Below are 26,073 nucleotides of genomic sequence, written 5' to 3'. Positions count from 1 at the left end.
GATCGGGGGCCCCGCCCCATACTGGTATCGGTGCAACACTAGTTGAGACTACCCATGATTAAACAAAACTCTTATTTCTTTTAGAGTGAATCTTTGGTAACAATGGGAATAAACAGCCTTCATGTACTACAGGCTAAAACATCAATCAGCACTGCTTTATATAAAGAATATAGAGATATTAAACATAAGAGAAATATTACCAGGGTATTAACTGTACCCTATATTGACCAATTATTGTTAAAGGCAAAGATATTAAAAGCTGGTCTTAGTTCAGAGTTTCTGTCTCTTTAATCACGATCCACCTCCTTCCACTCTGATGGATAATTGTCTTTTCTAGGTGGCAGCAAGTCATAATCACAGGAGCTGTTTTTTGCTTGGTCAAATAGCTCCTCCCCCAGCTGCTGATGCTCAAACGCTGCTCCAGAGGATGGGAAGGTTTCTGTGCTCATGTCTGAAATCAAGCAAGAGGTGCAGAAAGTCATAGTAAAGCCCTTCCTGTGCAGAATATACCCAGTTTCTAGTGGTAAACTTCAACATCATGAACAAAACCTCGTTAAGGTACATTCACACCAGACGCAGAAGCAAAGGATTTCCATCTTATTTTTCTGTGGAGCAAAACTGAACAAAGCAAAGGTGGAGAAGTTAGCGAGGCGAGTGGAACGACTTCATGAAATTTGGTTTGCATGGAGATTAAGCTAAGCGAACTTTGAAAATCTGAAGCTTTTTCAGATTTGCATCAAGAAATTCAGTCAGGGACAAGATGTGGCTGTGAGTCTGGTGAAGAAGGCAGTGGAGACAGAGAAGATCATTTTGACAAAGGTTTAAGGTGGAATGCTGTAGTTTTAAGGTGCCTCATAAAAAAGCCATTTAAATGTAGTCCTGGAGGGACTGTATCTCTATCCTACCTCCAGCACTGACAGCTGGCAGCCGATGCCTTCTCTCCCCTTCTCCATCGCTCTCTCTCTGCCCAGTAGACTCCTCTGATCTTCTGGTGTTATCCTTCCATCTCCTACTGTTAGCCTCTAGAGGCTAGCCCTAGCCAGTCATATTCTCCATGCTCTGTCTCCCTGGAGGCCTCTGTAATGTACCGCTATCCTCCCAGCCTGTCCTCAGCCTACAGCAGCTCTGTTTGCCCAGTTGATATATTCGATCTACCGCCGTCCTCCTCCTATCCACCGCAGTTCGCCTCTATAACTAGTCCAGGTCAGTTGGCTTCTCCAATCCACTGCTGTATCACTGAAAGCCACTGTCATCCAGTCATGGCTTCCGGAGGAGGTGGTTCTGTACTACCTACTGGTTCTGTCTCTGGGAATCTGGTGAACCCAGGGAGGCTGACGGCTTTGTTTGGCTTTCAAAAATAAAAAGAACTGTGAATCACTTCGCAAATCCCAGTCTGCAATGTTGAGGTCAAACCAGCAACCAGTGGACTCCATGATGAAGGAGCCTTTTGCTGGTCAGGTGAATTTCAAAGTGAGCAAAACTGAAATTTCCACAGAATTCACGTTTGGTGTGAATGCACCCACAGCTGAAACTAAGAGAACAGAAGCTTCTCCAAATTGAATGTTTTCATTTCTGGTACCTAAACTAGCAGAAACATGAGAGACCAGATTCATGCACTGTATGTATAGCTGTGATATGCAGTGGGAAATGAACAGTAGGTGCTGCTGTGGGATGGGACACTTCTGCTGGTGTGACCACCCTGCAGCACCGAGAACACGAGGGAGAATTCTGAGGGTTAGCAGGTTCTCTGGGTTCAGATGCAAACTGTTGATTCTACTCAATGCAAATGTCCCTGAGGCATCTGGCTGCAGATGCAATTAAATATGAGTAAAACGATGAGCTGATTACTCTGAACAAGCTTACGTCTGCAGGGCTGTCAACTCTCACCCATTGGGTGTGAGACTCACGCGTCTTAGTGTCTTTGCAAGCTCTCCCTCCATATCCACAATTAAAAAATGACGCACAGTAAAACTCAACTCCATTCCACTTATTTATATGTAGAAACACCACGTTGATAAAAACACGGTCCACGTTTTCAACACAACCTTAGTGCTAACACATAATGACCCTGTTCACTGCGCTGAGAGCAGCGGAGCTGCGGGACCTGCGCCAGATATCGAATAAATACCGGGCAGATACTACCAGGTATGTCTTTTTAATTTATCTCATTTTATCTGGACTAGGTTCATTCATTTAGTAAATTAATCATTTTAACCAGTCTAGCACTTGAGTAAATATGAATAAAATATGCAGCATTTAGCTTAAATTATAATGTGGAGACTGAGTGTAGGATCACATCAAAAGGTTTGTTTTCTCTATACCTGGTGCTTTTTTTTATTGTTTTACTCCTTGTTTGCTGTAGTTTTTCCTCCAGTTTTAGTCACAGTTTTGCTCAAACTTACATAATTATTACTCAGGCTAGTTGAATAATCTCCCGTCTGATTTTAGGACTAATAAAACCAACAGAAATCTCTAAATTCTTCAAGCTTTCAGGTTTGCCTCACAAACCAACAGGAGGTCCACAAAAGGAAAAGAAGCATAACATTTCATTTTTTAAAGATCAGCAGCCAAGAAAAGTCCAACCAGATAGACACAGAGAGGATGAGCATTGATAGAGGAGGAACCACAGGGATGTTCTCATCTCATTAGTAATTAAATTATTCATTTATCTTCATTTTGGTCGATTTAATGTTTTAAAACTTATTTTCATCACATCTCCCAAACTGAAACATCCATAGAAATGCTGTCTGCTGTCATGGTGAGTTTTTATTGAATCTACAGCCTCCTGGAAGGTCTGAATTATTTAGCTGTTTTTTGTCAATTGTAAAAATCTAATAAGTTAATGACTTAAGATGTTTTTAATCCTATTACCAAAGATCAACACACAGTGTAGTCTGCATGGGATTGAACTGCACTGGTTCTGGTATCAGATCCAGTAATAACTCATTAGTTCCTCATTGTTTATTCTACGTGAACTTCATAGAATAATTGATAAACTAAGTTGTGAAATTCTTTATTTACAGTAAATGTAAGATCCAAGTATTTTAGTAGGTCCATTCTTCTTTATTTCAATTCTCTGAAAATCACCAGAATATAGAAAATAATGTTAATTGTGTGAAAGATTTTCCACATAATTACAGATAACTTATTCAGTAATATTTACTGAGCTATAATAATTCAACATTTTTCCATTTTGTTTCAGTTAAACCGTCTGAAAACCTCCAACCTTCAGCTGCACCTGTCCTCATCCAACCCTGACACGGTTTCCTGTCCAAACTATTTCTGAATCTCACTCCAAGGTTTGGGGAAAAGTTGGCAGCCCTGCGTCTGCAGATCTAATCTTTTATTTTGTTAGAAAACAGAAACAAGCCTTGTTATCTAAACCCAGCAAAGCAGAATAACTACATTATGCTGATGAAGGTTCTCAGTCATCCAGGTCAAAGTCATTCCGTAAAAATTCAAAAAATATCCACTGGACTTGGTTTCTTAGGAATGCGCACAAAAAGCTGCTTAGTGAGAGGATTAGACAGACTCACTTCACAATTGAAGCTATCTCGCACAAAATAGATCAGACAAGGCAGAAGCTATCCAAACTTCTCCCCGAAACCTTGTTTGAAGAAGTTGCCAGGCTGGTCAATAAAGCCAAGCTTTCGCAACATCATAAAACAAAAGAAAGACAAAAAGCCAAATTCCAAAGATAACAACAGAAAGCAGCATTTAAACAAGAGAGCAACATGACTAAGGAGGATAACATCAACATCAAGGTTGAAGACAAGTGGGTAAAAAACCTATCTAGCAGACCACTGACAAAACCAGAGATGGATGTACTGAGTAAAGGCCTGAATTTTGCCATTGCTCCACAAGAAGTACCCATTGTGGAACTGATCACGGCCACTGAATCGGCCATCAGGAACAACAACCTGGCTGAAACGGAGGCAGAGCAACTCAGAATGAAGTAACAGCTACCCTGTCCAGCGCCAAACCACCTCCTTCCAACCTCACACCCCAGGAAATGAAAGCCATAACATCCCTGAGCCAGGACCAAAGCATCACCATATTACCAGCAGACAAAGGAAGATGCACCGTGGTCCTCAACACCTCAGACTACCAAGACAAAATTATCACTCTACTGAAGGACAGTAATACGCATGAATCCTTGAAAAGAGATCCAACCAGCGGCTACAAAAAGAAAGTAATAAACTATCTCAAACAACTTGAAAAAGACACGGTAATTAACAGCACAGTCTATTTCAGATTATATCCAGGGGAGGAAATTCCAGCTTATATGGACTTCCAAAAATTCACAAAGAAGGGGCACCACTCAGGCCCATTGTCATCAGCATTAACTCAGTAACAGACAACATTGCTAAACAGTTTACTAATATCTTAGCTCCCTTGGTGGGAAACACACCACATCACATAGAAAACTCCAAAGACTTTGCCAACAAAGCCAAACATTTAAGGATGACACCAGGAGAAACCCTGGTATCGTTTGATGTTACTTCACTTTTCACATGCATACCTATAACAGAGGCAGTGGAAACAGTCAGGACACGTCTTGAACAAGATAGTGATTTAAACAACAGGACTAATTTCACTCCGGACCAGATCTGCACACTACGGGGCCTTTGTCTTTCCACAACCTATTTCACATTCAGAGGTAATTTTTACAGACAGAAGCATGGCTGCGCAAAGGGATCTCCAGTATCACCAATTGTAGCCAATCTTTACATGGAAGAAATGGAAAAGAGAGCTTTAGACACTTTCAATGGGACACCACCAAGCCATTGGTTTAGATACGTGGATGACACTTTCGTCAAAATCCAACTAGAGGAAGTGGAAGCTTTCACCAAACACATCACCTCTGTTGACCGTAACATCAAATTCACCAGAGAGGATGCCGAGGACAACAAACTACCCTATCTGGACTGCCTGGTGAGCATGGAAGGAGATGGAAGCCTAAACATTGAAGTGTATAGGAAACCTACTCACACAGACCAGTATCTTCTTTTTGACTCACACCACCCACTGGAACACAAACTCTCAGTCATCAGAACCTTACAACACCGGGCAGAACATGTCCCTACTAAAACAGATGGGAAGCAAAAAGAACAGAAACACATCAAAGATGCTCTCCGAAACTGTGGATATCCAAACTGGGCTTTTATCAAATCAGCAAGGAAATCCAAAAGACACGCAACAGAAGACAGCGATGGGAAAATTAAACGCAAAAACATCACAATCCCTTATGTTGCTGGAGTGTCTGAAAAGCTCAAGAGGATTTTCTCCAAACACAAGATCCCAGTACATTTCAAGCCAAACCAAACCCTTAAACAGAGGCTAGTGCATCCGAAAGATAAAACCCCCAGACCCAATATGAGCGGAGTGGTATATGCTGTTCAATGCAGCGAGGAATGATCTGATCTTTATATTGGAGAAACCAAACAACCTCTCCACAGACGCATGGCCCAACACAGAAGAGCGGCCGCCTCGGGACAAGACTCCGCAGTACACCTACACCTTGTGGACAAAGGACATTCTTTTGAGGACCAGAATGTCCATATTCTGGATAAAGAAAATAGGTGGTTTGAGAGGAAGGAAGCCATCTATGTTAAGAGAGAAAAACCAACTTTAAACAGAGGTGGTGGACTCAGATTCCAGCTTCCAAAAACATACAATTCAATCATAGACATGATCCCTTCCAGATATCACCAAACCCCCCACCCCATCACAGAGGAACGAGGGACCTACCCGCTCCAGCCGGTGAACAATACCTCCTTAACGACCGACCCTTAACAATCATACACAGGTTTCAGGTATTATAGGAGACAATCCCCCCCTTAATGACAATCCCCCCTTTAACGACCGACCCCTAGATTCATAGACAAGTTCAGATATTACAGGCTAACGATGGAACTAACGACCCACTCATGGTTGCCATTTGCATGTTTCCAAGCGATACAAGGCCTTGTCTATATAAGACTCAAACTCAATGCGGATCCAGACATTTGAATTGAGAAAGCTTCCTGGAGAGGTGGAGAAACGTCTTCAAATCTTGAAAACCAAGTCCAGTGGATTGTTTTTTAATTTTTACTGAATGAATAACTACATTCTAATCATGTTTATAAGGAAATGCATAGAAAAAACCCCACCCAGCATTAAACTACTTACCTGCTTCATCAACCCTCTGGCTGTTGCTAATCTCTGCATAGCTGGAATCCCTCCTGGTGGGGGGTTTCATTTCCATGTAGCTACATTCTGTGTTTGTAGATGTTGGCAGGGGAGGGTCCTTTATGGTAGCATATGGGTTTTCAGAGCTGGCGAGTGAATATGAGCTTGAAAGATAGTCTGCAGTTTTCACCATGTCTGAAAAACAAACAGGAGCTGGTTTTCCATTCTATCAGCGCTAAGATGTACAGCTGAGCCGAAATGCAAAACTCACCCCGAATAGCATTCATGTCGACTCCACATGCTCCTAAAACGAAGAAAAGTTCACATGACGTTATAGAATATCTGAAAAGAATTAGTAAAATAAACAAGTTAAATTTGTAGTTCTTAAAAAAACACCTTCAGGAAGGAATCAAAGCATTGCAAATAAAGATTTGAAATGTTCGTCCAACTTTCAAAATAAGAGTAAAACCAAAGTATGGGTGAAAAGCTTATAACCAGAGTCCATCAGGATGATGTCTGCGTGTAAAGAGTATTTATCAGCGTGTGCAGCGTATATTTAGGTATCACTCATGTTTTTGGATCGTTGCTCAGGACTGCAGCAGTTGTTTGGAGTTTTTTTCAAAATGTCCAACATGAACTATAGTTTTTAAAGACAAGATGAATAGTTGAATCGAATATAAACAGTTATAATGGAATTCTAAAATAAAAAGCTTTCCCTGAGGTTTGTATCCGTCTGGACTCACCCAGCTCAGGGAAGGCGGCGTCTCGGTTCCAGTTTCTCAGCTTTGCTGCAGAATGAACACCCAGATCCACACCCTCCATGTCAGGAAACAGAGGGCTGCAGAGCTGCAGAGATTCAGGAAATGACAAGAGTCACACTTTAGGGTCAGGGAGGGGGGGGGCGGCCCAAAACTGAGGGGTCCCTTAACCATTTCAGGGTCACCCTATGCCCACAGTGAACCTATATCTGTATTTAAATCCCTGAGGATGGAGCAGGTTTTCATGAGGCCCGTATTTACAGATCGCTTCGACATAAACTATACATGAAATGGGTCGATTGGTTGATCTTCATTTCATAGAAGACTCCTAAATAACAGCAGAGATCAACTCTACCCTATAAAACAAAAACTAATTCATTAATGAGCATCAAGAGATGATAGATTGTGAAAATAAACATTCGACTGTGGAAAAGAAGCACATCAGCGCTGGTCCCGCCAACAAGGGCCAGTGCCCCTATGGAACTGCCTCTGGCCCTTGTACTAAAATACATACAGCAGAAATGGAAATATAAGCAGGCTAGTTGTTATTACTTTATTTGGCCTTGATTTAAGGAGGAAAAACAATTTGCATATGGACTAGGAGGATTTATATATAAAAGAAGAAAATAAAAATCTCTATAATTTCATTTTAAGTGCATATTATCTGATTACCTTATTCTAAGAGGCAGGGTCATTTTATTTCTATAGCACAATTCAGTACGTGTACAATAATCTGAGCCAAGGGGAGCATGTATATGTTGAATAGGAGGGGCCCCAGAATGGAGCCTTGAGGAACCCCACAGGTGATTTTTCTGGTCTCTGATGTAAAGTTCCCTACTGACTCATAGAAGTCCTTGTCCTTCAGGTAGGATTTAAACCAGAAAGGCCCACCCACTTTTCCAGACGCTCTAATAAAATCCAGTGATCAACAGAATCAAATGCTGCACTGAGGTCCAGTAATACCAGCACTCTGGTTCTTCTCTTTATACGGATCTCAGTGAACACCTGAATCAGGGCAGACTCTGTACTCTGGTTGCTATGGAAACCTGACTGGAAGACGTCAAAGCAGCTGGTCTTTGTTAAGAAGGCATTTAACTATGTTTATGTTTCTTCCCCACCGCCATTAGACTGCTGAATGTTTTGTAAAATAGATTATTCTATTGTATTTTATTATATTTATTATATTTTAACATTACATTAAAAAAAAGTTAGAACTGTACATCTGTAAGTCATATGTTTATATATATATATATATATATATTAGGGGTGGAACGGTTCACAAAATCGGTTCGGTTCACGGTTTCGTGGTCAAAGTTTTCGGTTCGGTTCGGTATATGTTTATTGTTACACCGAAAAATAAAAAATAATAATAAACATAATAAAAATTAATTAAAAATAAAAATTTATGAAATTAATGAAAAAATCCCAAAAAATTAATGAATTGTAATTATTTTTAATGATTCACGGAAACCCTGGATCATTTCCGCATGTTTTGCTGCTTTGAATTTAATCATCTGGCGCATGCCCTCTACCATCTCCAAGGAACTCAGAGCGGAGCGGACGAAGCCACAGTGGAGGCTGTAGGCTTTGCTTTGAGCAGCCGGTCTGGAGCGCAGTGGGGCGGAGCGCTGACGGAGTATGAGGGATTTCGGGGTTAGCATGACATGTTAGTTGTGTTGCTGTTAGCATAAACAAAACGTGTTGCGCAATGCTTGCACACTGTTGCACTTTTATCCCCAGCTTTCTTTCCGCCGTCATCGTAGGTCACTCTAAATGCAAAGTGGTCCCATACAGCAGACCTATAAAGTGCTGCTGGCGCGTCTTCCAACTCCTGTTCTTTTCCACTCGCCATACCCACACAATTCTCCACAACAACTGATTTTATTCTGCTACACCCGGCTACGCTGCTTCGCTTCTTCTTCTTCTTCTTGTTTACTACTGGTGGTTGGCTTTGGTCGCAGTACCGCCACCTCCTGCTCTGGAGTGTAATCACTTCCCCTATGAGAAAAAGGAGCAGCGCATGAACCGAACGCATCCCGAATGCAAAACCGTTCCATCCCTAACATATATATATATATATATATATATATATATATATATATATATATAAATATCTTTTTGTTTACTCTTGTGTGAACAAAATGACAAATAAAATCTGTCTAAGTCTAACTGTTGAAAGCCTTTTTTCAATAATATTACCGATGAAGGGCAGGTTAGAGATGGGCCTGTAATTCTGAAGGACCAATTTGTCCTAGCTTATCTTTTCAACAATAGTTTAATAATTGCTTTTTTTAAGGCTCTGGGGGGAAACACACGACATTAGGGATGTGTTTATGATTTTAATCAAATCAGGCTATAAAACAGGCAAAATCTTCCTAATAAAACCTGAGTGTAAAACATCAAGACAGCAGGAAGTGGAGCTTCGCTGCTGAACAGTTTATTAGGCAGAATGGGGACATTTTGAGTTTATTTTAACTGGAGACAGCATTGAGGTGCGGACTGCTTTTCTGATATCATGTATTTTTCTAGTAAAAAGTTTGCAAAGTCCTTCATTGCAGGCCTTTTAGTGCTTCTGTCTGCTTCTGTCTCCTTGAACCCCAGTGGGCCTCAGCAGCCTGGTTCTGCTGGAGGTTCCTTCCTGTTCAAGGGGAGTTTTTCCTCTCCACTGTCGCTACAAGCATGCTTAGTGTGAGGGATTGCTGAAGACTCAATGAGTCGATGCAATCAGCTGGTTTTCCTTAGATAGAAAACTTTGAATCAATCTGACTGGATGATCTGGTTGACTTGTCTCTGTAAAGTGACCTGAGATGACATGATGTTAACTTTTGCTAGAGAAATAAACTGAATTGAATTGATCTGTGAAGTTTCTCTGTATAGATTTCATAATGAACTTTGAGTCCTTTCTTTCTCCACCTTTCTTCAGGTTTCCTTCAGTCCCTCTTTTCATTTCTCGCTGCTGGAGCATTTCTCCATGGGGATTTAATCTTCCCAGAGGCATCCTTCACTCAACCAATGGAATCAATGATGTGTGCAACTTTCAATTAAATTCAGTTGACTTTATTTCTATAGCGCCAATTCACAACACGTCATCTTAAGGCACTTTACAGTTCACCAGATCGTACAATTAAAAAAACTATCATCCAGCTCATCTACAAGGTAAAGTGGAAGCAGAAGGGTGAGCCTGGATAAAGTTATTAATTGTACTGTCCATGATAACATGCTTTTTAAGAACATTTCTTTTGGTAATTAGATTAGTCAGAAAGATGGATTCAAAGTAAACAGAAAAATGGTCTGATAGGGAAACACCAGTTACCGAAACATTAGAAATCTTTAGACCTAAATAGTATTTCGATTGTAAGTTAGCTGTTTGATTGTTGAGTTAAACCAACATTTTTAAGTGTATCACACATTTATTTTGCTCCGCTATCTTTAGGGTTGTCAACATGTACATTAAAGTCCTCCACAATAATTGTCAAGATGCAGAACAGAGAATCCAGTATTGAGTCAAGACAAACGGTGGAATTATTCAAAAAGCGTTTATTTAAAGACAGGTCAGTGAAGCTAGGGCATCTGAGGTAGGAAACTCTGCAGGAGAGAAACACAGGTTAGTGACTACGTAAATCTATCAGAGAAAGAAGATGAACGGGAGTCACTAACCTGATTTAAAAGTTCAGTCCACGCCCGGAGAGCAAGGCAGAATTCAGCCGGTAGCTGCCAAAAAGATGCAGCGAGACCTGTCCATAGTGTCCCAGATGTTGCAGCCCTGGAGAACATGCAAGTGTTCAAAGCCAGGTCAGGGAAACAGATCAAAACAGGCAGGCTCAGAGGTCCAGGAGTCTGAAGCCAGGTCAGGCAAATAGAACAGGAACAAGAACAGACAAGCTCAGAGATCCAGGAGTCCAAAGCCAGCTCAGGCAAACAGAACAGAACAGACAGGCTCAGAGATCCAGGAATCCAAAGCCAGCTCAGGCAAATCTTTATCTCAGTGTTTGGAGACACTGGTAGGGTTGGCACCAGCAGGATCTGCACCAGCAGGGTCGTATCATTTCCATTACAAGCATTTACTTCAACATTAACATTGATTGATTGGTTAATTTCCAAGACAGCCATATATATAAAAAGAAATACTAATTTCTTCAGATCAGTGTTATGATCATGGTCTAATGTGTTTGGCCCACATGCAGAAGCACTCTCAGAGACTGGAAAAACGATCGATTATGGTCAGAATGGTGGTCATTCCTTTAGAGGTAGGTACCCCGGTGATGAAGTCAATGGCTATATGCGACCAGGGCCATTTAGGAGTGGGCAAAGGTAGTAGCAGACCAGATGGGGGCTGATGCGAGGACTTGTTTCGAGCACAGGTCGGACAGGCTTACACAAACTCTTTAACATCCTTTTGAATGGAAGGCCACCAGAAGTGCCGGTTGATAAGGGCCACTGTCCTACTGACGCCTGGATGACCTGAGAACTTTGAAGAGTGCAACCAGTTGATAAAATGGGCACGAATAGCAATAGGTACATAAATCTTATTGTGGGGACCTGTCCTGGGATCAGGTTCTGACTTCTGTGCTTGCCTTACCAGGTCCTCAATCTCCCAGGTAACAGTGGCAACAGAACAGCTAGCAGGAAGAATAGGAGGCGAACTGTCTAGATAGAGCGTCAGGCTTAACGTTTCTGGAACCTGGACGAAAGGAAATGGAGAGGTTAAACCATGAGAAGCACAACGACCAACGGGATTGATGAGGGTTGAGCCTCTTAGCGGACTGAAGGTATGACAAGTTCTTGTGGTCTGTCCAAACATCAAACAGGATGTTCTGCGCCCTCTAGCCAGTGTCTCCACTCCTTAAGGGCTAGTTTGATTGCTAGCAGCTCTCGGTCCCCAGCATCATAATTTCTCTCGGCTGGTGGCAGTCTGCGGAAATAATAGGTACACGGATGAATCTTATGATCAGAATCTGACATCTGGGAGAGGACAGCTTCAACTCCAGAGTCTGAAGCGTCCACCTCTAGAAGGAACTGTTTAGCAGGATCTGGTTGAATGAGAACAGGAGCATTAACAGGGTCTTTAACTGGTTAAAAGCTGCGTCAGCCTCAGGAGTCCAGTTAAAGGAGGTCTTGGTGGAGGTTAAAGCTGTAATAGGTTAAGCTGTCTGACTGTAATTGCGGATAAACCGCCGATAGAAGTTAGCAAAACCCAGAAATCTTTGTAGCTGCTTTCTTGTTTCAGGAGTGGGCTATTCCAAAACTGCTTTGATCTTTTCCTCTGTGGGTCTTACCTGTCCGCCCTCTAGAATGAAGCCCAGGAACGAGACAAGGTCTGTGAAATTCACACTTCTCAGCCTTGACAAATAACTTGTTTTCCTAGAAGCGCTGTAGAACTTGGCGGACATGGCTCTTTGGCTCATAGTTAACTGGTTGAACTGTAAAGTGCCTTGAGATGACATGTGTTGTGAATTTGGCGCTATATAAATAAACTGAATTTAATTTAATTGAAAAGGTTCTTGGAAAAAAATCTATATATCATCAATGTAGACAAAAACAAAGACATTTAGGAAATCTCTCAAAACGTTATTAACTAGGGCCTGGAAACAAGCTGGGGCGTTAGTCAAACCAAAAGGCATCACCAAATATTCAAAATGTCCAAGAGGAGTTTTGAAGGCAGATTTTCCAATCGGATAGATAACCTAATCAGATCCTCCAACAATTCAGGTTCATCTAATGTGGCGAGTTCGTCCTTGATGGACTCATTTAAGGCGTTTGAATAAACACTCATGAGAGCAATATTGTTCCATCCAGATGCCGCTATCAGAATGCGGAAGTCAATAGCAAAATCAGCAACTGATCTTGCGCCTGACTTACCTTTCTAAGATCTTGGGAGCTAAGAGCTTTATCTGTATCCTGGTTGAAGGTTTGTTTAAACTCTGTTAAAAACTCTTCAAAAGTGCAATTGTAATCAGTGGACGAAGAGAACCTTATCTCTCTGCGCAGTCCAAGGCACGATCAGACAAATGTGAGATAATGTAGGAGATCTTAGAGGAATCCAAAACAAACTTACTGGGAGAGTGGTTAAATTGGATGGTACATTGCATGAGAAATCCCCTGCACTTCTTGGGATTCCCATCAAACCTGAGAGGATTGGGCAGCTGGCACTCGGAAAAAGCAGAATGGACTGTAGGTTGGATTGCCAGAGGCGGTGCAGTCTCGCTGACCAGACCGGGGTTCAGTAAAGAGTGAACACGGAGTAATTCAGAAAAATCCATTAACCGTCGGTCCATCTCAGCCTGTTGGTTTACCAGTTCCAAAAGAGTGTTGTCATGTTTCTGAATAGCTGTTTGTTGGAATTGTAGTGCTTTCTGGATAGCTCTGCTGTGTCTACGGTTTGGCCAGAGTGTTCTGTCATGATGGGTCTAATGTGTTTGGCCCACATGCAGAAGCACTCTCAGAGACTGGAAAAAGTTAAACAGTATATTGAAGAGATTACTATAAAGAGACTATAAAAAACAGTTCTTCAGCTTGGGGAGGTTCAGAGTGGTGAGTTCAAGGACTTTGGGAAAAGTGGCCGATTATTTGAATTCAAGGTTTGACTTGGACTCACTGAGGTTGTTAGTGGAGGTTCCAGAGTTCCCGTTTGTCGAGGCTTGATCTGTAGAAGGTTTTCTTCGTTGGAGGGCGGACAGGCAGACTATGGTGGTTCTGAGGAGCATCTGAGCAGACTGTCACAAAGTTCCTGAAGTAAACGGCGTTCAGATGAGGAGATCTGTCTCCTGTTCTCATTGTGACGAGAGAGTCCCTTCCAAGACTTGAAGGGCCTGGCTTATCCAGTGGATCAGAGATATCCTGCCGGAGAATCAATAGACAAAAACGTGGTTAGCGCTGAGAGCTCAGAAGAAACAGGGACTCAAAGTTAGACTTTGCAAACTCTGAGGGGCTAGAGTACCCAATACTGGCAAACACTCTGGCAAGGAAGTGAAGACAGTCTGCTGCTTAAATACTCCTCAGGAAGTGATGAACCAATAGGCTGCAGGTGTGAGAGGCTAGAAGAACAGGAAGCCCTCCAGACCAGCAGAGAACAATGGTACCATCTGGTGGGTGCACAGAGGAACTGCAAAAGAACAAAAACAACCCCCACAAACTGGAACCCAAACAATCCGCCTTTTTTTTTTGCTCAAGTGAAGGGAAGATTCATTAATTCTAACAACAAATTTTCACTTTTTTAGATCAGCTTTTGCAGTGTAACTCTACATAATTTACTAGTGAGGGTATCAAGGGCATAGGTTTGATTTCAACTTTGCTAGGGACATTATTAGTCTTCAGCTTCATTGGTCTGATGTCATTGGTCCTTTGCAAAAATATGCATGCTCTTTTTTATGCTTAATGTGAGCATCAGGGCACATTTTGTTTAAAGAGAACAGCAGCATTTCTTCCTACATTAATGCAAATCTTATTAGCACTACACACACTAGATGCTGTTTATCAATGTTTAAAGCATAACTGGCTCTGATGAATGTGGAATTAGGACTTTTTTCCACTTTGAAAAGGATTGCATTTAAACTTACCAGCGACTAAGACAGAAGGTAAATATGTTCCTATTTAACCAAATATAGTCTAAATATATCTGTTATATGTGGATTTATCCTGAGTTTTATTTTGAAGTTATAGAATGGTGCAGAGGTAAAACCCACTCTTATTTTCATATCTAATCTGCTCTCTCTCTATCATGAAAAATAATACATTAAAGGGACGGCAAATAAATGTATTTACATGAGCGCTGGAACTATAAGAGGAACTGACGCTGAGCATTTAAAACATTAACTTTACTATACAAGTTGTACATATGACAATATAACCCTATCTTATCTGTAATGTAATAGTAACCAAAATAAACAGCCAGATTCAAGCATTATTTACCAGACATTAATGTTTGTACTAATTTACTTATTTACCATGTGGAAATTTAGAAAAATAGAATCAGTGTAAATAGAGCTCCTCTGTTTGTCTTAATTCTATTTCTAGAAGTAGAAGTCAATTAAATAGAACTATTTTTATGTGGAAAACAAAAAATAGCAGATCTTTATCATACTTCTCGTGTTGTTTTGTTCTACAAAAGAAATAACAGCTGATATATATAGAAGCTTTCGCCTGTGTTAGTGTAGATAATATTTAGTTTTTTAATTGGGACTAGTTCATTTTGGTAACTGCCGTATTCCAGTGTCATTTGTTTTTATTTCGTGCTCCGCGCATGGGCACACATACAGAATAAAAAACAAGCAATAAAGAGAGAAAGAGGAACGTAAGGCATAAAAATCAGAGAGTTAATAAGCGCAGCACAGTTCCATGCGCTGCTATGTGAAAGATACAGGAAAGAGCAGCTGCAGCTACCAGGTGGAGGAGCTGCCAGAGGAAAAGAAGCAACTGTTGCTGTAAATTATAAACATGTTGTTCACATCCAATTATTGGTAAGGACAAATAAGTCAGTACAAAATGTTGGTAGGGACATGTCCCTATGGTCCCTATGCAAACCTACGCCCATGGAGGATATGCAATCATAAATGGATGTGGGACTCTTCCTGATTTGTCCCTTGGACTACTTTAATGTTTTGCCAAGACGATTTCCTTTAACAATTATGTAGAAATTAAAGTAACAAGTTACTAAGAGAGGCTCACAGTTATTTTCTGTTGGATCAGAATTCTGCATTGTTTGGTTTTTTGCCTCGCTTATTATACTAGACACATTACCCTAGGTATTTGTGTGTTCTTGATTTTAATATGTTGGGAGGCCAATTTTCTCGGAGAATATCTGTTTTGGGTTAGGGGTCATGTTTAGGACTAAAGTGTGATTTGAGTTTAGATTGGGGTTCATTTTAGGTATGATCCTGCAATGCTTTGGGTTAGGGATGCAGTTAGGCTGTAGAAATGAATGGAAGTCAATGGAAAGATCCAACAAAGATATTGACACAAGTTTGTGGTTTATGTTTTTGTTCCTTCCCTCCATAAATAAACACAGACTCCACCCTGGTAAATTTCGTCAGGAAACCTCAAACTTAGGTGGATTTTTGTAGCCACTGCTCAGCCAGTAGCAGTCTTACTCTTTCACTCACCATACAGCTCTGGCTGATAAGGTCCCTGAACTCATCGAAGACACTCCAATACAGAAATGTCAGCATGGAGCAAACCTGCTGACACGTGCAGCTGACCGATGTGCAGCTGACAGTGACTGCCTCCTTGTTGCTACCTGAGCCTCCATCTGATCCCTCCCACGCAGGTCCTGTGTGTCCTGGACATTTCCTGTGTTGCGTGATTTTCCCATTTTTATTTCTAACTGCTGCATTTTAGTTTCTGCAGCAGTAAAAATAAAAAATGATTTTTTTTTAGCATGAACAGTCCAATAAATTTAGATAACACTGTTTATGGTGGGTCTTAATGATATTAACAAGTGTATAACTGATACATAAACACATAATAGGAATAATGTTAGAGTCACGTTTTCAAGTGTGAACTGGGCAAGAGAAGAGGGAAATAAAATATCCACAGCTTTAGAACACATACACTACCGTTCAAAAGTTTGGGGTCACCCAAACAATTTTGTGTTTTCCTAAAAAGTCACACTTATTCACCACCATACGTTGTGAAATGAATAGAAAATAGAGTCAAGACATTGACAAGGTTAGAAATAATGATTTGTATTTTTTTTTTACATCAAACTTTGCTTTGGTCAAAGAATCCTTCATTTGCAGCAATTCCAGCATTGCAGACCTTTGGCATTCTAGCTGTTAATTTCTTGAGGTAATCTGCAGAAATCCCCCCCCCCACGCTTCCAGAAGCAGCTCCCACTAGTGGGATTGGTTGGATGGGCACTTCCTGCATCCCATACCGTCACGCTGCTCCCACAGCAGCTCAATGGGGTTCAGATCTGGTGACTGCGCTGGCCACTCCATTACCCATAGAATACCAGCTGCCTGCTTCTGCTCTCAATAGTTCTGCACAATTTGGAGGTGTGTTTAGGGTCATTGTCCTGTTGTAGGATGAAATTGGCTCCAATCAAGCGCTGTCCACTGGGTATGGCATGGCGTTGCTAAATGGAGTGATAGCCTTCCTTATTCAGAATCCCTTTTACCCTGTACAAATCTCCCACCTTACCAGCACCAAAGCAACCCCAGAGCATCACATTACCTCCACCATGCTTAACAGATGGCGTCAGGCATTCTTCCAGCATCTTTTCATTTGTTCTGCGTCTCACAAACGTTCTTCTTTGTGATCCAAACACCTCAAACTTGGATTCATCCGTCCACAACACTTTTTTCCAGTCTTCCTCTGTCCAATGTCTGTGTTCTTTTGCCCATCTTAATCTTTTTCTTTTATTGGCCAGTCTCAGATATGGCTTTTTCTTTGCTTCTCTGCCCTGAAGCCCAGAATCCCGCAGCCGCCTCTTCACTCTAGATGTTGACACTGCTGTTTAGCGGGTTCTATTTAGTGAAGATGCCAGTTGGGGACCTGTGAGGCGTCTGTTTCTCAAACTAGAGACTCTAATGTACTTATCTTCTTGCTCAGTTGTGCAACGCGGCCTCCCACTTCTTTTTCTACTCTGGTTAGAGCCTGTTTGTGCTGTCCTCTGAAGGACAACACACGGTTGTAGGAAATCTTCAATTTCTCGCATGGAATAGCCTTCATTTCTAAAAACAACGATAGACTGTCGAGTTTCAGATGAAAGTTCTCTTTTTCTGGCCATTTTGAGCGTTTAATTGACCCCACAAATGTGATGCTCCAGAAACTCAATCTGCTGAAAGGAAGATCAGTTTTGTAGCTTCTGTAACGAGCTAAACTGTTTTCATATGTGTGAACATGATTGCACAAGGGTTGTCTAATCATCAATTATGTTGGGATCCAGAGGCTTGCCCACCAGAGGGCGCAGAGGATCCCTTCTGGATTGTTTGTTCATCTGTTGGGATATGGGGTGCTATCTACCTTCCTCCACCAGAGGGCGTACTGGATTTCCTGAACCTGGAGCTGCCTTCACCAGCTGACTCTCATCTGCTCATCAGGGGACCAGTACTTAAAGGAATAGTACACCCAAAACATGATTAGCCTTCATTTTCTACTCACCCCCATGCTGAACAACACTCTGGAGTACTTTTTTGATATCTCAAATGCATCTGGAGATCTGGGAGGCTTCTTGCTGTCTGCTGACATTCAAATAATGGAGGTCTATGGCGCCCGAGGCAGAAAGGTCCATAAAAGTCCACAAAAAACGTGTCAATATTCCTCCATACTGCTCGTCCAATGTATTCCAAGTGTCCTGAGTGGGTAGCATCCAGAATTTACTCGAAACGAAGTCATTTAGAATGTTTTTAGAGCATAAACAGTAGTGTATAGGATTTCCTGAAAGCGCGCTCACGACGCTACGGAAGCCGGCAGACCAAACCAGATGAAAGTGCGCATTCAGCGTCTGCTCTGCCAATAATGCAAGCGTAGAAGAAGAAATGTGCTGTTTACCTGTGCAAAGAAAGAAACAACGAAAGAAAAATGTCTGAGGACTTCAGTGTTGAGGAAGAGCATGAGTTCTTTGCCGAGCTGAATGCGCACTTTCATCTGGTTTGGTCTGCCGCGGTTTCCGTAGCGTCGTGAACGCGCATGTGCGCGCTTTCAGGAAATCCTATACACTACTGTTTATGCTCTAAAAACATTCTAAATGACTTTGTTTCGAGTAAATTCTGGATGCTACCCACTCAGGACACTTGGAATACATTGGACGAGCAGTATGGAGGAATATTGACACGTTTTTTGTGGACTTTTATGGACCTTTCTGCCTCGGGCGCCATAGACCTCCATTATTTGAATGTCAGCAGACAGCAAGAAGCCTCCCAGATCTCCAGATGCATTTGAGATATCAAAAAAGTACTCAAGAGTGTTGTTCAGCATGGGGGTGAGTAGAAAATGAAGGCTAATCATGTTTTGGGTGTACTATTCCTTTAAGTGGGCTGTGGACAACACCCCGACGCCAGAGTGTTTGTTAATCACGGTACAGCAACCCTGAGCCAACCAGCCTGTCTGATTCTCTGACTCCACTGTAACCAGAACCAGAACCTGATCAGTTTTGTCTTCTCTGCTTCTAGGAAGAAACCTGACTGAACCCTGGGACTCTGGAGGAGTCTCCATTGCTGAAATCTGCCTGCCGCATCTCAGGAGCTCTGGAGGAGCTCGTCGTCTGGAACTTTCCTGCCTGTTCTCAAGGGGAGAGCTAGAGCAACTCATGGACAGATTCTCAACTGGTCAGAAGCCTAGCCCCGCTGCTGTCTAATTCTCTGCTCATTCCCCAGTCTCTGGACTCTTTGGGTTTCCTCTCCCAGCCTGAAGCACAGATCAGAGAATTCTGTGTGACCAGCCCGGACTCATTCAGTATCAATACTATAACCTGGAATGTGTTTCCTTAAATAAACTGTTGAACTTTTCATCCTGTCTCCGTGGTGTTCTGCGTTTGGGTTTAGCTCCCATAACCCAACATGACAAATTAGCCTTCTGAGCCAATGAGCAAACACATTGTACCATTAGAACACTGGAGTGATAGTTGCTGGAAATGGGCCTCTATACACCTATGTAGATATTGCACCAAAAACCAGACATTTGCAGCTAGAATAGTCATTTACCACAATAGCAATCTATAGAGTGTATTTCTTTAAAGTTAAGACTAGTTTAAAGTTATCTTCATTGAAAACTACAGCGCTCTTCCTTCAAAAATAAGGACATTTCAATGTGACCCCAAACTTTTGAACGGTAGTGTATAGGAAATAATAGACCTATTAGCATCCTTAAAGTAGGAAATATTAACCAAAAAAATTCAAGCAGAAAGTGAAGCAATTCAATTCAGTTTATTTGGATAACAAAACCACCAGTGAAATAAAGTTGGTAGGTTACCTTCCAACAAGCAAGAGAAGGTCTAGTGGGTTTTAAGTGTTGGTGCTGTTCTGTGTGAAAGACAGAGACACCAAAACCTGCCTTACGTTGATTGGTTTATATTGGAGCATCAAAGAAGCTTCTGCTGCTTCATTTCTAATGCTTGTCCACATTAAGGTCAGACGTCCAGTAAAGTGAGTCCAGATGCGTCTGATGCTTCTGCTGCTCCTGTGTTCGACGCCAGAGAGCAGCTTTGCTATATTAGCTGTGATCAGCGGGTAGAAAGTAGTTAGAATCTATGTTGAAGTGAGAAAGTCCTCCTGAAAACATGGTCTGTGCAGTCAGTTCATCCAGATTACCATCCTGCCTTCAAAGATTATTTCTCTGTGGGAGCCGCTCAGACCCCCACATACCGGCGCTGCGCTGTCACTGGGAATCCCCAGCAGCAGCTGCCTCAGGCCCGGGAGCCTCTCCAGGGTTTTCCCCTCCTGTTGGTGGCGGCTGGAAGTAGATGTTAGCGTTTTTCAGGTCTGTGCTACAAGTTGATTGATGTGATGTGAGCATTTAGCAGCAACATTTCCATCTACAGTATCAGCTGCTTCAGAGAACTGTCATTCGCCTCAGAAATGCTCATGAGGTTCTGCTTCTGCTGCTCCAGATGCACTGCGGGACCTTTTGATCTGCCTAGATGCGCTTCAACCATAAGCTTTGCATGTAAACCAGCTGCTTCTGCAGCTCAAATCACTTTTGGTGTGAATGTAGCATCAGAGTAATGTAACAGTACATAAATAGTGTTTTCAGCCATAAGTTTTCACCCATTTGTATAAAATGTATGTCTGTGCTCATACCTTTCCATACTGATCACTGCTGGCCTGTCGCAGGCTGATGCACGGTGTAAGGGTATGGTAACTTGGGTTGGAAAAATAGTTGCTTGGGTGGGTCTCATATGATGGAGTGTGAGCCTCTAAAAATAAGAATGTAGGATTAGCAGATTGTTAGCAGAGCTTCTTTTATGATTCCATAAAGATTTGGATCAAAAAACATATTTGGATGTTCTGCAGACTTAAGAGGATAGTTTCAGACAACACAGGAAGTCTGGTACAGCGGTAGGTTCTCTGTTGAAAAAGTTCATACGCAGCATCAACGCTATAGTTCTATTAGAGGTTGTTCCCAGGAGATAACATCTACAAGACATTATCTTTAAACAGTATCTGTAAACAAATAGATTAGTACTTGAAGCCTGTAACTGTTAAGAACCATTTAACCTGTAATAGACATTGTTTGATAATTTTGCATGTTTAGAGAACTAATTAGTTTTTAACCAATAAATAACTGTAATTTACCTGTCAATGCATAAGTAGGCGTGACCCCGCTAGCAGGAGTGTAAGTTACAGCGGGCATGGGGCTCTCTTTGCTCCTGTGTTTATGTCTATAGATGATGAAGAGGAACAGGAGAAGAAGCACCAGGAAAACTAGAACAATGATGCCTGCAATGACTCCTATTTGGTAGAGGTTCACATGTTCAGCTTCGCTGGTCAAGTTGTTGAACCTTTCAGTCACAACTTCGCCAACTGCAGAAAGAGAGAACAAAGGTTTCACTCTATTACATTAACCAGACAATTCAGGTGTGAACTAGATCTCATTGGAAATGATGACCTCTCCTAAAAGCTGAGGCAAATAAAAAAAATCTATAACATTACTGTCTCACTAAATGTCAGGACTCCTGTTTTTGTGTCTGTGTTTCTGTGTTTGTCTCCCTTCCTCCACCAGGAGGCGCCTGGTTCTGGTCCGCCTCCTCACACACCTGCTGATGGTTTCCTCGTTAACGGAGCGTTCTTAAGCTGCTGACTGCCACTACCTCGACACCAGAGTGTTTGCCAGTTTAGGGTACACTAGCCAAGCTGAGTTTGCTGAGTCAAGCTAAGTTTTTGTCAACCTGAGTTTAACTTTGTTTTTGTCTTTGTCTCTTGGCAGGAAGTCGTCCTGCTAACTGGATCTCTTGGACCTTCTCTCCCTGGAAGGATCAGGTGAACTTCAAACTGAGCTGGGGTTCAAACAGGAGGTTTGGATCCACCTTCCCAAAGAGATTGTTTGAGCTTTCCACTGAGAAAGGGATTATTCTCCACTACGACCCGTTCAAGTACTGCAGGAAATCTGAGTGGCAGTCAGTTTCTCCTCTCTCCAACTATCAGCCTCATTCTGGGAAAAACCTGTTCCACCCTCCACCGAATCAGACAAACACTGGAACTACGGCACACAGACAGGATTTAAGGATACAACAACTTCTCTGGAAACTTGAGTCGGCGACCAAAACAGCTTCTCCAAGTTTCACGAGTCAAATTCCCCACTGAGCCTGAACTAACCGCTTTGTCTTCCCCTCACTTTACAGTTCCGGTTGAGCTGTGTTCAGAGTTACACTTCTTCCCCTGTTTTACTTCTTCAATAAAACCTGTTAAACCTTTCCCCTGGTCTCTCTGTTCGGTTATCTGCATTTTTGGGTCAGAACTTTGTAACATCATGACACTAAACACATTAATCCACCAGGTCCTTACTCTCAATTTATAGAGTTTTCAGAGTTCCTTTCTGATTTGGTATTAAATACTGACAGGGTCATCATATTGGGAGATTTTAACATCCATGCTGACATTGAAGGCGGTAGCTTAAGAGCAGCCTTTAATGCTATCTTAGACACTATTGGCTTTGTTCAAAATGTGAATAGTCCCACACATTCTCATCTGTGCTGACATACGGCATAGAATGTGAAGAAATAATAGTATTTCCACAACCCTGTCCTCTCTGACCACTTTCTAATAACCTTCAGGATTACTTTAACAGAGTTCTCCTCCCCCAAAAGAAGGTTCCATTTTAGTAGATCTTTATCAGATAGTGCAGTTATAAATTTTAAAGAATCTGTTTTAATTACTCTCTCCTTTGTGTTGCTGAGCAGTGCTGCTGAGTGCAGCAGTTTAGTTTATTCCCATTCAGAGTCATAATCAGGAAAGAAGGACCCAGTATTCAGCAAGAAGCCCATCCAGGTCAGGAGAAGAGAGAGCAGGCAGGAATAGTTCACCATTCAAGAAACCTCCACTCTATCAGAGGTTTTCCACCCAACAGGAACAGCTGGATCCAGACGTCCATGAATCCACAGAGCTTTCAGGCAGGTTCAGAGTCCAGAGTCAGACAGGTGCAGAAGCGTGCCCACACAGAAACGCACAGAAGCAGACAGGTAGACTCTGATACAGACGGGCAGGCTCAGTGGTTGAGGGAAGCAGAGACGAGATGTTCCAGGATTTATGCAGGACTTTAAACTGGTCTCCTCCTAGGAGCCAAGCTTATGGGAATAAAACCCTCCCCACGTTCCAAGCCAAAACCCTGAGGGCTCCGTGGAGAGGGATCAGAACAGAATCAGAAGATGAGACAAACATGAAACCTCTCAACCCCTTGGCCTGCCAGGAACCAGGACATGAACCATGGAAGAACTAAAACCCAAACAGACTAGCAGAAAACAAATAATGATCTGGCCCCGATCGCTCGGGCTGAACCAAATATAATGCCACAGACACAGGTGGATGAGATGAATAATAATTAGAAAACCAGGAAGTGTTAGGCAGGTGAGTAAAATTAACAACTTAAGCTGAGCCATCAGAGCAGATCATGACGCTCACAGGTTGATGATTTTGTTGATGGGGTTACTAGGTCTCTGTGTACTGCCTTAGACAACGCAGCCTCTTTGAAAAAGAAACACTTTAAAAATACAAAGCTGGCTCCCTGGTTTAATGCGGAGCTGTGCTTCAGAAAAGGTGTATCTATGTGTGGCTGGATTTTGTGGTGTATAATTCATAATCTCATTAAGTGTTTTCCATATTGATGAACATTCAGCCACGGCGTTGGTTTGGTCTTTGTCTGGGAAGGTCTGGTCCTGGTCTGGTCTTGGTCTGGTCTTGGTCTGGGAAGGTCTGGTCTTGGTCTGGTCATGGTCTGGGAAGGTCTGGTCTTGGTCTGGGAAGGTCTGGTCTCGGTCTGGTAAGGTCTGGTCTTGGTCTGGGAAGGTCTGATTTTGGTCTGGTCTTGGTCTGGGAAGGTCTGATCTTGGTCTGGGAAGGTCTGATCTTGGTCTGGGAAGGTCTGGTCTTGGTCTGGTCTTGGTCTGGGAAGGTCTGATCTTGGTCTGGTCTTGGTCTGGGAAGGTCTGGTCTTGGTCTGGGAAGGTCTGGTCTTGGTCTGGGAAGGTCTGATCTTGGTCTGGTCTTGGTCTGGGAAGGTCTGATCTTGGTCTGGTCTTGGTCTGGGAAGGTCTGGTCTTGGTCTGGGAAGGTCTGGTCTTGGTCTGGGAAGGTCTGATCTTGGTCTGGTCTTGGTCTGGGAAGGTCTGATCTTGGTCTGATCTTGGTCTGGGAAGGTCTGATCTTGGTCTGGTCTTGGTCTGGGAAGGTCTGATTTTGGTCTGGTCTTGGTCTGGGAAGGTCTGGTCTTGGTCTGGTCTTGGTCTGGGAAGGTCTGGGAAGGTCTGGTCTTGGTCTGGGAAGGTCTGATCTTGGTCTGGTCTTGGTCTGGGAAGGTCTGGTCTTGGTCTGGGAAGGTCTGATCTTGGTCTGGGAAGGTCTGGTCTTGGTCTGGTCTTGGTCTGGGAGGGTCTGGTCTTGGTCTGGGAAGGTCTGATCTTGGTCTGGTCTTGGTCTGGGAAGGTTTGGTCTTGGTCTGGGAAGGTCTGATCTTGGTCTGGGAAGGTCTGATCTTGGTCTGGTCTTGGTCTGGGAAGGTCTGATTTTGGTCTGGTCGTGGTCTGGGAAGGTCTGGTCTTGGTCTGGTCTTGGTCTGGGAAGGTCTGGTCTTGGTCTGGGAAGGTCTGATCTTGGTCTGGGAAGGTCTGGTCTTGGTCTAGGAAGGTCTGATCTTGGTCCGGTCTTGGTCTGGGAAGGTCTGGTCTTGGTCTGGTCTTGGTCTGGGAAGGTCTGGTCTTGGTCTGGGAATGTCTGATCTTGGTCTGGTCTTGGTCTGGGAAGGTCTGGTCTTGGTCTGGGGAGGTCTGGTCTTGGTCTGGGAATGTCTGATCTTGGTCTGGTCTTGGTCTGGGAATGTCTGATCTTGGTCTGGTCTTGGTCTGGGAATGTCTGATCTTGGTCTGGTCTTGGTCTGGGAATGTCTGATCTTGGTCTGGTCTTGATCTGGGAAGGTCTGGTCTTGGTCTGGTCTTGGTCTGGGACGGTCTGGTCTTGGTCTGGGAATGTCTGATCTTGGTCTGGTCTTGGTCTGGGAATGTCTGATCTTGGTCTGATCTTGGTCTGGTCTTGATCTGGGAAGGTCTGGTCTTGGTCTGGTCTTGGTCTGGGAAGGTCTGATCTTGGTCCGGGAAGGTCTGGTCTTGGTCTGGTCTTGATCTGGTCTTGGTCTGGTTCCTTCACCCCTTTTCTGTATTAGGCCATGTTTAACAGAAACACCAGTTTCACATTAGAAATGACTTTATTTGCATCCGTCTCACCCTCATTACACAGCAGTCCTTTGAAGCCAGGCAGACATTGGCACTGCCCTGTGATGTGATGACATGGTTCTTTACTGTGGACACATTGTGGACAGGTTTGACTGCAGCGATGACCAAAGTAACCTGGTGAGCAGACTACAACAGAATCAGAGGAAACCTTAAGATTAGGACTCTTATGTTTTAACCAAAGGAAAAACTACTGTAAATGCAAAAACATATGAATAAATGTAGCACTGTCACTATCAGACTGTTGGGCTTCAACTGATCAAATGGATGATCTACAAATATAAAACCAATAAGAGGGGTAAAAATGTTAGTCTTTTTAATTCCACCAGTCACCTCTTTGTGGGAAGAAATAAATTAAATAAAATCCATTTCACAGCGTTTCTATTTGGCTTCACCTTTCTTTTGTTAACCGACTTTACACTCAAAGAAGATTTGGATCATTCATCATTCAGGCCTAAATTTAACTGACAGTTGTTACTGGAAACACAGGAATTAATTATTTAGTTAATTCTGAAGATTTATTTTGCCAGAGAGGAATATAATTATTACTAACCATCTTAAAATAATGATCATTAAACATAAAATGATGTTTATGATATGAACATTTGGTCCTTACTTCTGTGACAGAAGGTGCCCCTGTATCCTGGTAAACACTCACAGGTTCCTTTATCTGGGGAGCAAGAGGCCCCATTCTTACAATCACACTGCAGCAAACAGTTTGGGCCCCACCGTCCTTCTTCACACAGACTGCTGCAGTGTGCACCTGTTAAC

General features: G+C 42.6%; 1 protein-coding gene across 1 annotated transcript; it reads right to left on the bottom strand.

The window, feature by feature from the left end:
• On the bottom strand, window positions 1-26,073 carry LOC119780834 (multiple epidermal growth factor-like domains protein 10). The gene is made up of 8 exons (XM_038281048.1): window positions 25,919-26,073; window positions 25,297-25,431; window positions 21,161-21,388; window positions 20,666-20,781; window positions 6,915-7,017; window positions 6,443-6,475; window positions 6,172-6,366; window positions 1-451 (listed from the first exon to the last, which is right to left on the bottom strand). Exons 3-8 carry the CDS (start codon window positions 21,216-21,218, stop codon window positions 288-290), a joined length of 669 nt encoding a protein of 222 aa, XP_038136976.1. The 5' UTR covers window positions 21,219-21,388; window positions 25,297-25,431; window positions 25,919-26,073; the 3' UTR covers window positions 1-287.

The sequence above is a fragment of the Cyprinodon tularosa genome, unplaced genomic scaffold (genome assembly GCF_016077235.1).
Source record: "Cyprinodon tularosa strain WSP-4 unplaced genomic scaffold, ASM1607723v1 ctg1669, whole genome shotgun sequence".
Taxonomy (NCBI): Eukaryota; Metazoa; Chordata; class Actinopteri; order Cyprinodontiformes; family Cyprinodontidae; genus Cyprinodon; species Cyprinodon tularosa.
Note: the sequence above shows the minus strand (reverse complement) of the source record. Positions and strands in the feature narration are given on the sequence as shown.

What these genes read in the sequence shown, in the direction of transcription:
- LOC119780834 (XM_038281048.1), bottom strand. Translation starts at nt 21,218, where the DNA reads ATGCCCGCTGTAACTTACACTCCTGCTAGCGGGGTCACGCCTACTTAT. An exon ending in CGCCGCCTTCCCTGAGCTGG is followed by an intron (nt 6,476 to 6,914) that starts GTGAGTCCAGAC and finishes TCTTCGTTTTAG; the next exon opens with GAGCATGTGGAGTCGACATG. An exon ending in CCAGAGGGTTGATGAAGCAG is followed by an intron (nt 452 to 6,171) that starts GTAAGTAGTTTA and finishes GCTTGATTTCAG; the next exon opens with ACATGAGCACAGAAACCTTC.